Genomic DNA, 14,440 nt, shown 5'->3' with positions numbered 1-14,440 from the left:
AGGGTATTCTTTTTCCTCATTTAAAGAAGGAGTGAAGCATTCACATTTTGATCATCCGTCTTGAGTTTCATTTGTTCTAGGCATCTAGGGTAATTCAAGCATTTGGGCTAATAGCCACTTATCAATGAGTGCATACCATGTATGTCTTTCTGTGATTGGGTTAGCTCACTCAGGATGATATTTTCCAGTTCCAACCATTTGCCTACGAATTTCATAAACTCGTTGTTTTTGATAGCTGAGTAATATTCCATTGTGTAGATGTACCACATTTTCTGTATCCATTCCTCTGTTGAAGGGCATCTGGGTTCTTTCCAGCTTCTGGCTATTATAAATAAGGCTGCGATGAACATAGTGGAGCACGTGTCTCTTTTATATGTTGAGGCATCTTTTGGGTATATGCCCAAGAGAGGTATAGCTGGATCCTCAGGCAGTTCAATGTCCAATTTTCTGAGGATTCTCCAGACTGATTTCCAGGATGGTTGTACCAGTCTGCAATCCCACCAACAATGGAGGAGTGTTCCTCTTTCTCCGCATCCTCGCCAGCATCTGCTGTCACCTGAGTTTTTGATCTTAGCCATTCTCACTGGTGTGAGGTGAAATCTCAGGGTTGTTTTGATTTGCATTTCCCTTATGACTAAAGATGTTGAACATTTCTTTAGGTTAAACCTGACCTCTTAAATGTTAAGGTGGTGCTTCCAAAACTGGGGTTGAATTCACGCGACCTCTAATGGGCCAGGGCTCCTGCATGTCTAACTAGCTCACAGGAGGGCGTGTGCTGCTGGTGGAGGAGCAGCTGGAACAGCCAGAGTGTGTGTCACATGGCGGTCCTGTGATTGCTCTTCCTTTCTGGGTGGAATATATTCCTACAATGAAGTTTGGATAGAAGAGGTCAGCCTCCATTCTGCTATTCTCCTTTCATGTGTGTGTGTGTGTGTGTGTGTGTGTGTGTGTGTGTGTGTGTGTGTGTGTAGGTCAGAGATCATGCTATATGCTGGGTGTCTTCCTCAATTGATTTCTACCTTATTTTTTGAGACAAGGGCTTAAACTGAACATGGAGTTCGCTGATTGCCTAGGTTGGTTTGAATAAGTTTTAATAATCCACTCGAATCACAACATCACTGCTACTGATTGGGGATAGCAGCTTCTCAATACAGAAGTCCACTAAGTCACCGGTAGACAGAAGTAGGCTGCCTGGTTCCTAGTCTCTTGTGACTCCATCTTCCTCACTTCTCTGACTTGCACCTTCCTTCCAGCTATGGATGAGCACCTCCAAGGCTTCACCTTGCTTGCACAGATTTTGCTCCTGTCACAACTTACATTCTTGCACCCGTTCCTCATTAGATGGCTGCTACTGGTTGAGTTTCCCTGTTTGTCCCCCACTCTTGTCTCAAAGGCCAGTTCAGGTGCTAGCTTCACCAGGAAGCTCCCCAGAGGCCAAGAGGAGGCTGGAGCTCCCCTCTGCTGATCTCTTATAATACTTCTGTATACCCACTGTCCCAAAGGAAGTTGCTAGTGTCCCACTTGCTCCTTCATTAGTCTGTAAATACCTAAATTGAGGGGCCACTGCCCTATGAAACTTTATATCCCCACTGTCTAGCTATTGTATCTGCCATTGAATAGATGTTAACAAATGTTGATGGATTAGCTGACCAAATAAATGAAAGGCTATTCTAAAGAAATGCTGACAGTAACCACTGATACAGTCAGACACAGTAGGGAGGAAGCAAGCCCTTCTGTTTGTTGTTTGGGGATGTGTACAACATCTTGGGAAAAGTAAATTGACTAAAACCTGCACAAACACTCCAACTTAGCAATAATGTTTTAAAAATTGATATTGTAAAAGGTCTGCTATGTACATATAAACCCACGACCACTCATCTATCCAATAAGTTCCAATAGCCACTAAAAAAGAAAGCAGTGGTTGCTTTCTATGGAATTCACAGTGTGCCTAACATAGGAAGCATTTTCTAGGACTTGTTTTTTTTTTTTTTTTAAATAGCAAAGTTTGGGCTGGGGAAATGGGTTGGTGGTTAAAGTGCTTGCTCTGAAGGGTGAAGACCGGAGTCCAGACTCCTTGTACTTCTGAACTTGGCAGACCACCTGTAATTCCAGTTTCAGCAGACAGACAGGAAATCCCATAGCAAGTTGCTTGGCTAAAGTAGTCCTATCAGCAGCTCAGCATTTGATTGACAGACCTTACAATATGAATAAGGTAGTAGCATAGTTAAGGATGATGTGCTGATCTTTGGTCTCCATACGTGCATGTGAATGAACATACAAAGCATAGGCATGCACATTCATGTGGACATCCATGTGTGCCTGCACATTTTAACCTGCATATGTACGCACAGACACACATGAAAACAGAGAAAAGACAAAGTCCAAAAGTTCTCTGTTCAAAGCATCATAATCTATTTATATATGTGTGCATGTGTGTGTGCCCATGTGTGTGTGTGCCCATGTGTGTGTGTGTGTGTGTGTGTGTGTGTGTGTGTGTGTGTGTAGGTGTAGGTGTCTATGCTCTATAGAGGCTTCTGTGTAGGAAGGCTCCTCTGGAAAGGCTGTATAGGCCACTGTGAAGATGTTTGTCTGTGGTGGAGGGGGATGGAATACAGTGCCATGTGGCCTTTGATCCCCTTTCTGTTCCTAGCTGTGTGTTGGTATTAATAGCACGGAACTAGGACTTTCTGGTTGCTGGGGAAACTGAAGGTTGAATTATTTTTCAAGATAGTGACTTTTTTTTTTTTTTTACTAAGGTTGCGGTCTTAATGATATTTGGTTTGGATGAAAAAACCAGGAAAACATAAACATTCACCCAGATCACACACAAGATTGTTAAGTATAGGTAGGTATACGGAAAATTCACTGTGGCTACCCAACAAGGTATTTTCTGATAGTTTTTGCCCTTCTTCCATTTGGGGCCCTGGAGACTAAGGACAGTCCTGCCCCGTGTGGTCACATTACTTGCAGAAAGATATATGTGCCTACCTGATTTAATCAGGACTCTTATCTAACTTCACAGGGGCAGCAGGCATATGCTGGCTGCCCTGCCAGTCTGCAGGAGTCTGGGAGTGTTGCACAGAGGAATTGCTAGGAAAGATGCTAGGCACTCCTTCTAATAGTGTCTACTGATTTCCTTCTAGAGATGTCAGGGTAGGGGACATGTTCATAGAGGGTAGTGCTGGAGGAGACTGGAGGGGCCCAGTACAGCTCCACCCCATGGTTGAGATGATGTTCTCTGGGTTGAGGATGTGTGTGTGTGTGTGTGTGTGTGTGTGTGTGTGTGTGTGTGAAACGTTGTACAAGTGGTTCTTGAAATCAAGGGCTCTGCTTGAATCTTGGCTGCTTGCAGACCAGGGCAAAAGGCATTTTACTTTCCATCTGCTAGTGCTGTTGAACATTGGCTGGGGATGTGCCAATTTCATAAGTATATTACCCACCTTAAAACCACAGGTGTATAGCAGCTGAATAGGAGATCATTATGGATGCTTCTTTGTTTTCTTTAGTAGCTAAAGAGAAAAAGCAAACCCCTTTGTTTGTTGCTTGCTACTGTCGATTCTTGTTTTATTTTTGGTTTGGATTCAAGGGCCAGGGAGACCAATAGCTGGTCTCTTGAGAAGCCTATAGACTGCTGACAACTCCTGGTACCTTGGGAGTTTCTGAGGCAAGCTCTGACTCAGTTCCAAAGGGAAGGTAGAGATGGGGTGGTCAGGAGAGGTGCTTATGCCAGGCTGGATGCTGAATGGGTAGATGGAAGAAAGCACCAAGACAGGTGGGGAGGGTGCAAGCTAGGTAAACCTGCCACAAGTAGATGGAGACAGAGCTCTGGAGAACTACCTGGGGCTGACACCAAGTCTGCACTGCCCTTGTTTAGAACCTGACAGCAGCCAGCAGAGAATCAGAGCCAGTACTTTAGGTGTATAAGTGTTTTGCCTGCATGTATGTATCTATACCATGTTTGTGTTCTGCCCACAGAGGCCAGAGGGCATTGAGCAGGAGTCACAGAGGGTTGCAAGTCATCATATGGATACTGGGAACTGAACATGGGTCCTCTACAAGGGCAGTAAGTACTCTTAACCACAGAGCCATCACTCCTCTGAGCATCTTTGGAGACAGCACAAGTCTCCCCTCTCAGCCAAGGTTTCAAGTGCTTATCTGAGCCATGTGAGTACAGTTTTAGTCGGGATGCCAATGGTCTGGAGAGAACCTCAGTCTTGCCTGTCGCTAGAATCACTAGAAATGGAAATTATAATGTTCATATCCATAGACAACATGTATCAGAATCTCAGGGGAGTAAGAGCAATATTTCATAACAACATACATTTTTATACATGACATTGAATAAGACCTCTTCTTTACAAAGGCCACTTCAAATGTATACTAATGTCTATCTTCCTAGAAATGTGATGAATTGGAATTGCCCATAATTTAATGAAGGGGTGGCTATGTTTCTAGTTCACTCTATTTGCTGAGTGTTAAGTTCCCTTATTCACAATAGAGTTGAGAAGGAGACCTGAGGCTGAGGACCCAGATGGACTTGATTTGTAACTGGACAGAATTTTTTTTGGTCAGCACAAACATTGTCTTATTTGATATCAGGAACATCCTAGTAAGAATTTTATGTGTTTTCAGGTGATTAAAAAAGGGATAAAATAGATTAATCATATTATGTATTAATAAGCCAACAGCATAGCTATAAACCTACATTTTCAGATCTATAGTCCAGCCTCTTCCTGAACAAACCCAAAGATGATGTTTTACTAATGCCAGATTCTTGGCCATACATAAAGAGAACACACCACTGTCTCTATCTATCCATGCCATAGGCAGTGAGTCATAATTCATTATCCATTTTCCTTATTGCTCTGGAATGAATGTAGAACTTGCTTCTGAAACTGCAAGTCAGTACAGAACCCTGAGTATAGTCTACGTTCTGGAGACAGTTTGTGGTCAGAACATCTCACCCATTGCCATCAGTTACAGGCCCTCCATCAAACTGACTAGAAGAGGTGTTTTTTTTTGTTTTTTGTTTTGTTTTGTTTTTGTTTTTTTTATCACTGCTGTCAGAATGTTTCCAAATCTCCCACCTCGTGTCGTGTCCTTGGGGTTGGGGACATTCATTATTAGACACATAAGATGACTGCCATACCTAAAACTGTGAAGTGTCAAAGACATATAGACTAGGTCCAATGAGACTTCATTTAAGTAACTGAAAAAAATATTATCTAAAAATTTAGAAGAGCATTTCATTCAGAGGTGTAGAATTAAAGAAGCGGGTGCTGGGAACAGAACTCTGGTTCTCAGTACAGGCAGCAAGAATGCTTGACTGCTTAGCCTTCTCTCCATGTCCACACTGTGGCATTTTCTAGGATTTGTGGTGCTCTGTTTTTGAGAATGTTCAGAGCAAGGAGTGGAACAGGAGTCAGGAAGGCCCCAGCTCGGGCCTTGACCTCCAGGGACTGCTGGGCAGGACTGAATTCAGAGCCTTCATTTGCTACTGGATGCCCAGCAGTAACTTTGAAGGGATCAGAAATGAAAAGACAAAAGTCAGAACAAAGTTGAGTTTTCCCATCAGAACCGTGGGACTAATCTAAGGGAAGGAAGCAACTGGACAATTTGAATATAGATATTCATTTCCCAGCTTTTTAAAATTCCTCTTTGATTGCTGCTAAAATATTTTCTCTCGCCTTTCTTCAAGTACACAAAGCTTAAAAGACTTAAACCTTTTGTCTTGCTAGTTTATGGAAGTACAGACATAACAAATATTTATTCTTTCTTTTAGCTCTATAATTGGAGAAGCATGCATAATGAGGAGGCTGCCAGCTTTCAGCCCTGGCACTGAAAAATGGAGGAGGGGGGAGTTCTGGGCACTGCGGAGTGTGCCAGTCTATGTGGGACGCATGCCTTAACGCAACCTAATTATTGCCACGAAGCAACCCTGGGTTAGTATAGGGGATGTTCCTAGTTCCATTTCCAGAAGTGAAGAAACTAATACTTAAGGCAAAAGGACCTCCAAATTTTCAAATGCAGGACATTTGAAATATACATCATTTGGAAATAACAAATGTATGCTGACAGAACACTATGTGAACACCACATGGAACTGAGAGGGGCCACATTGAGAGGTCTTCACACTTTAAATGTTTTTTTTTTTTTTTTATGAAGTACACGGTTTCATGTAGTCCAGGCTGGCCTCAACCTGACTGAGCAGCACGCGCTGGGATTATAGGTGTGCTCTTGGTTCATGAGGAACCGGGGTGGAACCCAGGTCTCCTCACTCATGCTCGGAGATCGTTCTTCCAACTAAGCTCTGCTCTTGACCTTGGACTGATCAGGGTTTATGGAGGCTCTTCTATATCCTAGAAGCTTCTGGTATTTTCCTGACATAATTTGTGATTCAGTGAACACAGGCAGGTACTTACTATTGAGCTACTGAAGGCCACAGGAGGTTGCGAGGTTTCCCAGCGCCCCACGGATCTTTGTCGGGAGTGGCTCTGGATAGGAACCCGGGCACTGTGGCATCTCCTTAGAGGCTGGGCACCTCCTTGGCTTCTGATTGTTGCTGGGCCCTGGGTCCATCTAGGTGGGAAGGACAGACATTGGTATTGGGTCCACTCCTCACCATCTGAGTCCAGCTCCTTTGGCATCTCCAGTCGCTTGGCTGTGAAAAAGGAATCTTTGTTACATTCTGGTTGAGCTGTGTCTGGGGGATGCTAGACTTCAGGGGTTGGGGTAGAGTACAGGAAAGTTCTATGGAAAACTCTATCTGAGCTGTTGAGAATGGAGAAAGTTATGTGACCTTGCTCTTCGACTCCAACTTAGGCTCATTTTGAAGATTTAGTAACCTAATATGTGACAGTGATTAGCGAGCTGGGGGCCTGTAGCAGTAGCTGTTATATTATTAAAAAGAAATAAGAAGGTCCCATGTAAATGGTGAATGATCACCATAGCAAAGGGGGTAGAGATGTGTGTGTGTGTGTGTGTGTGTGTGTGTGTGTGTGTGTGTTGTGTGTACTACTTCAGTTCTATAGGTTACTTTCAGGCATGTAACAGTTCAGCCTGGTTCACATTCTAAAACAAAACACTGACTTGGTAAAATCTAAGACATCTGCTAAAAAGGACAACATTTTCTAAATATGCCAAAATTGGCCCTGTGTCTATATCTAGATCTGTTCTGACATACCAGGTAATGTCACAGAAGAAATTTCTCAGCCTGGCTTCATGACTGATACACATTGGGAGACATTCAATCTTAGCCCATCCTTGATGTAAACATCCTTTGCTATATGGAAGGGTAAAGTAACTTGCCAGAATGCTACAAGAACCTCTGTGTGAGTGTGTGTTGGGGAGATGGGATCAGGATAGTGTCCTTGTCCCCCTGTTCACTTATGGACCCTCATACCATTTTCTTGGTGACAATATTCATTGCCCACAATGGTACAACGGCGGAACACCATCTTGTTTTCTGTCAGGGTTCCTGTCTTGTCAGAGAAGATGTACTGGATCTGTCCCAGGTCCTCTGTAATGTTTAGGGCTCGACATTGAATGGACAAATCAGTTTCTTCATCATATAGGTCAAGGTCGTTGTGAAGGAGGAACACTTGCCCAAGCTTTACCAGCTCAATGGACACATACAAGGAGATCGGGATCAACACCTGAGGGGAGATGGATTTACACTGTGTCATAAACCACCTTGAATCCTGCTCCCAGAGCCTCACTAGTGGTTAGCAAAGGCATTTGAAAGAAAGGTAAGGACAGCCCACAGCATGACTTTTCCTGAGAAATTATAAGTCAGAGACTTCTAGCATCTCTCGGAACTCTCAGGGCATATGGAGAGGAGACACGCCTCTTCTGCACTTGGTGGCTTGGATGAGGCAGGCACTTGTCATTGGTTGCTCACCACAGTATGATGGAGTATAGGACTTCTAGCACTACCTTTGAGAGACCTCTGAGAGCCTCAGATCTCTATGGATCTATGGAGAGCCACGAGCACCACTGTGAGTCTTCAGGCTTTCGCTGATTATGTTCCAATGCCTGAGAGATTAACTTCTAACTTCTGATTTTTTTCTATCTCCTACTCTTAGGGCTGGAGGGTCTTTGGTAACTCCCTGTGCTATTTAATCTTCCTTTGGTCATGGGTTTTAGTGTTTTTCCTGTTCCGTGTCTGGCAAAGGGATGCAAACATGTTGCAGTCTCACTCTTTAAACCTTTTTCACTCTTTCAATCTTCTCTTACAGCTATCTGAGGGGCTGTCCTGACATCACCTTTAATGTGAATACTTGATAGTACATCAGAAAGGGGTAACGATCTTCCCATCTTGTCCTTGTTACTTCTTTCTGAGGCTAGCACTTATTTTTCTTTAAAGCGTTAGACATTCGAGAGCTCCTACCTGGAGTAGTATGATCATTGTGAGGAACATATAGAAGCCTCCAAGGGCAGGAGAAAGGAAGTTCCCATCGGCATCTGGCACATCGAAGGGAGGATGCTCTTTAAAGGTACCATTCCAGAGACTGTGGCCTGAGAAGAAACAAAACTAGGAATGAGACACAATCTCTACTTAGTCCTTAAGTTGTCATGTACCTATGGCCTGTCCCTGGACATGGGTGGGTACTTGAAGAGACAATTCTTTTATTATTATTATTATTATTATTATTATTATTATTATTATTTCAATTTTAAAATTTATTTTTATTTATTTTTTCTACTTATTCATTTTACATCTTGCTCACTGCCCCCCTCTTGTTCACAATCCTTCCACAATCCTTCCATCCTTCTCCCTCCCCTTCTCTTCTGAGCAGGTAGGGGGCTCTAGGTATCCCTCTACTCTGGTGCATCAAGTCTGTGTGCGAGCCTAGGCACATCCTCTCTCACTGAGGAAGACAAGGCAGTCCAGCTAGAGGAACACATCCCATGACTTGGCAATAGCGTTTGGGAGAGCCCCCCGAAGAGCCCATTCTTATTCCACATGTCACAATGCTGTCTCCTCCTCTCCCTCTTTTTCTATAGTTGACAGTGATCCCTCCTGTATCCCATTCTTTACTCTTAGTCCCTTGATGGAGTGAGGGCCACTAATTTTTGTTTTTACTGGGTAAGATTAGCATGAAGATTACCTATATTTTAATGTAACACATAGTTTTCAGTCATGCTGTAAGAAGTGTGTGGTTGGGCAATCTTGATGCATCTGCCCTCCCGTTTTCCTTCTCCTATCTACCCATCCCTTTATCCAGGCATCTACCCCACCACCCAATTCTTCCCAATCTTTCCTCCTATATCCAACAATCATTAATTGCATCAGTCCTGGTTTTTGATCTTAATAATTCCCACTAAGCAAAGGACCATGACCCTGAAGGTCCGTGAGGGTATGTGTGCCAGAACACAGAATGCTGTGAGAGTCCACAGAACTCACATATTATGCCCTTTGAACTCTTCGTTTCCTTATTTGCTAAAGGACTGACAACACCCATTATCACACGATTATATAAGATGAGCTGCATTCAGCACCTGCTACAGATCTATCTGAACTTGAATGTCCTTGAATGGTAATTAGTAATAGCTATCCTATAGGGGTATTGTGAAACTGGAATTACCCATTGTGTAAAGTTCTATGCCGGCAAGTTTTCTGTTAGCTTTAATACAAGGAAGAGGAAACCTCAACTGAGAAAATTTCCCTACTAGATTGATTTATGGACAAATCTGTGGTTCATTTTCTTGACTGATGATTGATGTAGGAGGTGTCAGCTCAATGAGGTGATACTATCCATGGGCAGGTAGTCCTGTGTGGTATAAGAAATAAGGCTGAGCAAGCCATGAGGAAGAAGGCAGTAAGTAGCACTCCACCATGACTTCTGCTTCAGTTCCTGCCTCTAGGTTTCTGCCCTGACTTCCCTTAATGATGGACTGTGATGTGGAATAAATCTTTACTAAACCAAATGCTCTTGGCTTCAGGGCATGAATTGTAGAGTAGAGCTCACAGAGAGAATATGTCATCCTGCCCAAAGCAGCTGTCCATACCCCCCTGCTGAAGCTGGGCCAAATTCTTCATAGTCACTTGGGAAGGCAGGGGAATTACAGATATGCTATAATTTCACGGTGATAGTATAGAGCACAGGCATACACAGAGGAGGGGCCGCTGCAGTAAGATGAGAAATCAGAGGAAGTCAGAGTAGCTAGAAAGTGAAACAGGAGGCCTTAGGGGTCTTAGAACCTCGGCAAGTGTGTGTGTGTGTGTGTGTGTGTGTGTGTGTGTGTGTGTGTGTGTGTGTGTGTGTGTAGGAGGGTGTTATGGGAAAAGCAGGCAGTCATACCTTGTTATAAAGACAAGGGGAACCCTTGGTAAGGAACCATGAAATGACAGGTGCACGGGAGAACTTTCTCCTCTTCATGCGCTAAGCTTTCATGAGGCAGCCAAGAGTCCTGTTTCATAAAAGATGCTATTTGCAATAGAGGATTTTCCTCCTTTCTCCATTGATATTCTCTCTTTATCATTTTGGAGACCCAGCAAAGCTGATTCTGGGTGGCTGTGCTTTATATCTGCATGGCCATGTGATCATGAACTTTTTTTTTTTTTTCTCCTGGAGACATAGTGATTTCAAATGTCCTTTCAGTTCTACTGTGCCTGAAAAATCCACTCAATCTGGAGACATAGTTCCTATGGCCGTATGATCGTGGGTAGGAGTTATGTCCCTGTTATGGTTTCCTCTGTCTTCTTCTGCTACCTTTCCTGCTGTGTGCCACCTACTCAGGCACAGCTGTTAGACTCACATGGGACATACATTAAATAAACACTCATGGGCACCTTGAGACAAACTCCACCACCTCACTGTACTGACACGCTAGATCTGTCTTCTCTCTCTCTCTCTCTCTCTCTCTCTCTCTCTCTCTCTCTCTCTCTCTGTCTCTGTCTCTCTCTCTCTCTCTCTCTCTCTCTGTGTGTGTCTGTCTCTCTCTCTGTCTGTCTGTCTGTCTCTCTCTCTCTCTGTCTCTCTCTCTGTCTCTCTGTCTCTCTCTCTGTCTTTTAGACAGCTTCTTTTTTAAACATGGTGACGGTTATGATTTCAGAATAAGGCTGGCAGCAAACATCCTTTCTGTTTTTTTAGGTCAGGGACATCAGGTGTGTATGAGCTCATGAGTTTTTCCTCTTGATCTTCCTGATTGATGGTGGGGTCTCCATGAGCATTCTGTGAAACAGTCATAGATTTAAGATGACTGTGAAGAGCTCCATGAAGGACCCTTTTTTGTCTCCACTTTGAAGATCAACTTAAATGGCTCTAGCTCATTCCCTCTGTGCCTTCTGAAGCCTTGTCTTGCTTTTATGCACTAGATGGGCAACTGCTGTCTGTCCACAGTCATTCTCCTTCCCACATCTGTGCCCTCCTCTGCTGCCCATGTGGCTAAGTAGTCTTTCTCTCCCCAGAGTTCCCTGCCACATTGTGCTCTTGAACTTTGTCTGCCACTTATCTCCTGTAACAAACATCTACCCCATTTACAAATCAGTTAGAGCAGGTGCCTCTCCAGGAAAGACTACTCTCACTGGTGTTTCCACAGTGCCCATGAGAGGCAAAATAACGCTGCATTCCTGCTAAGATACATTCTAACTGGTGGGCCCTGGAAAGAGGCTCTTTTATGAGCTGAAAAGGAATTTGTGACGTGATTAACTCATGAAATTTGAAATGACAGGTAGCCTGGATTCTCCTGGTGGGTTCAAGAATGTAATTACAAATTTGTTTATAAAGGGAGATAATACCGACAAGCCTGGGGAGATGTGAGCAGAGACTGGAAGATGATGTCATCCTAATAAACAGAGACACACAAAAAGCCTCTAGAAACCCACAAAGACAGGAGTGGATTCCTCCTTCTGTTTCTTCAGAAGGAATCGGATTTGCAGAAATCATGATCTTAACCTAATAGAGTTGGACTTCTGATGTTTAGGGCAGAATTCTGCAAAAAGAATTTTGGTTGTTTTGAACCTCTCAGTTTGTGGTAATTTCAGGGCAACAGCAGGCAACTAATGTGAAGGTACCTGGTGAGGTCCCTTATTTAGAAGGGCAGGCTGAGATCTTGAGTACATTCTTGTTTGATGCCTTCTAGGCAGTTTGTGGGCTCTCCAAGGGTCAATCCTGTGAATCACTCATCTCACTATCCTTCCATGATCAGAGAATACTTGGTTCTGGGAGATATTTTTAACCTATCGGTGATTGACAGCATTGCTAACATTTAAGAACACATGCACTTTCAGGGGATTTTCATAGTCCCCCACTAAAGTAGGGAGTACAGACTTGATTTTTCTTTCAGCAAATTAAAGCTCAGAATTGTAGCGACTTGCCCAAAGTAACAGATGTCTGTGTTGTGTTTCGCAGAACATCCCATACCTACAGCTCCAATGAGGCACATGAGGAAGAGGAGGCCGATGCAGAAGAAGATATCTGTGTTGATGCGCCGCTCAATTTTGCTGCGTTTGTAGCGTGGGCCACTGTTGTTCAGCATGGCTTTTGTCTCATGACCTTTGAGAGAAAATTGGGAAAATCAGTTTCTTGGCTCATACAGGTGTTTCTGATAAAAGCATTTGCTATGCTACACCTATTCTGCTTCAGGGAGTCTGCTCAGAACAGGTAGCAGAGGCCTCAGATAGTCAGCAGGCTTCATTCAGTCAGTCAGTAGACTTTACAGTCAGTCAGCAGGACTCGTAGTCAGTCAGCAAGATCAGCTGTTGAGCATCACCTACATGCCAGGCACTGTGGTGGACAGCACCAGACCCCCTATGTCATGGGATGCACATTACATCACTTTAAAAGGAACCCCTTATTTTTTTAGGTACTGTGCATTGGAGTGGTTACTATGACAATGCTGTCTGGAGAAAGGGGTCCTTTCCTAATTTGCATAGAGCATGATCTCCCTGTTCTTTTAGGCTCGTGGTAGTATATGATGATAAACAGTGGCTCCTGGTCTGGTGGAGACAAACAAATAAGATCAGTGTAGCTCTTAATATGTCCCCTGAGATCAATAATAACAGTAACCAAAGGGCTAAGGCAGACACAAGATGGTAGTTAGATGAGTGATCAGCAGGAGCTTCTTGGAGAGAGTGAAAGAAAAGTTAGAGAAGAGAGATTTAGGTGGGAAGAAATGCGTCTGCAGGAGCTTAGGGCCAGTAGTTTCCCTGTTTGTTTCTTTGTGTCTAAGGTGCTGATGCTTCATGCAGAATAGCAGTAGAGCCAAAATCTGCCAACCTAGTGTTCACCAGCTACACGTCCACATAACATCTTACTCAAAGAAAAAAAATTGCCAGACTTGGAAGACTGTCAGTTTTCCTAGTTATTTCTTTTCTAGCTGGGGAAACTGAGGATCAGGTTAGAAGGAACTTGTCCAATGGGAAAGGACAACTAAACACTGGAATCACAGTGTTAGTGTAGTATAATAATGTAGAGTGATGAAAATGTCTCCATGTCCAGTGAATAACCAAACAGTGAATAAAGACAACATTATAATCATAACTGAAAAAAAGCCCACCAGTAACTGGAGTTTAGCAAGCCTTCCCTTCACTAGATACAGCACTAGGTGACTTGCATGGGATAAGGCATTTGAATCTCAGGAGTCTATAAAGGAGATACAAATGCTCTTCCTCTTCTACATATAGGAAAACTGTGATATGACAGGAGAAGCTATCCATTTGTGGAGTTATTCTGAAGACCTGCCCATGCTTAGGTCCCCAAGTCACCATTGGGGTGATGACCTGAGTCCATCTCCCTGTCTGGTGGAATACATGGCATTGACTGGAATTTCATTGTGCCTCCTGTGGACTAAGTAAGCTCCTGTGGCTCCCGGCCTCAGCAAGCTTAACTGAGAAATGGAAAGCCCTGGGAACTCCTGTGAGTTGCCATTGTCTGAAGATGAATTTAGAGGAGAGGCTGGAGAGGGAAGACAGGTTGGGAAAAAGAAAGAATGTAGAGAAAATGACCTGCATAGATGACAATGCCTGCTGCCACCTCGGTGTTTCGGATGGTGCAGCCTCGGAGCAGAAGACTCTCACTGCCAAAGCCAGTCCTGGTCTCATCAGGATGCTCCCTGGGAATGAGGAGAGAAGATTAGAGCGCATTTCCTGCTAGTTTCCTTATGTGGTTTCTGGTCAGTATAATGGAACTAGATGCTGCAATCCATATTCCCCATCCAGGAACTATGGCTGCTCTTGGGAATCCCAACTCTGTCAAGGTGAATCTCACCATTGTTTCCGGGAGACTGGGTAAGGTTGGACATCAGAGAGAACTTTTCCTTTCAAGGAATCCCTAATTTACTCACATTAAAGGCAGAACTGTGCTGAGAAAAAAAAATCCAGATCTTAATTCCTATCTTCAAATTGGTTGCAGGGATACAATGCAGGGAATGGGTTTCTGTACTAGGGAGGGCTGGTGCTGTGTCTCCCTTGGACTGTGTTCGCCACCCCACCCCA

The 14,440-nt window shown here is 43.7% G+C and overlaps 1 protein-coding gene across 8 annotated transcripts in view; it reads right to left on the bottom strand.

The window, feature by feature from the left end:
- Window positions 1-14,440, bottom strand: part of Atp10b (ATPase phospholipid transporting 10B) — a 330,892-nt gene that overhangs the window by 48,628 nt on the left and 267,824 nt on the right. For all 8 annotated transcript variants that reach the window (XM_087571592.1, XM_087571588.1, XM_087571589.1 and 5 more), the window contains 5 exon segments: window positions 13,952-14,058; window positions 12,369-12,500; window positions 8,390-8,517; window positions 7,403-7,655; window positions 6,423-6,661 (listed from right to left, as the gene is read on the bottom strand). In XM_087571592.1, the coding sequence (XP_087427718.1) occupies window positions 6,423-6,661; window positions 7,403-7,655; window positions 8,390-8,517; window positions 12,369-12,500; window positions 13,952-14,058 (859 nt within the window).

The sequence above is a fragment of the Rattus norvegicus genome, chromosome 10 (assembly GCF_021556685.1).
Source record: "Rattus norvegicus strain SHRSP/BbbUtx chromosome 10, alternate assembly SHRSP_T2T, whole genome shotgun sequence".
Lineage (NCBI taxonomy): Eukaryota > Metazoa > Chordata > Mammalia > Rodentia > Muridae > Rattus > Rattus norvegicus.
The sequence above is the reverse complement of the archived record's forward strand: the minus strand, read 5'-3'. Positions and strand labels throughout refer to the sequence as shown.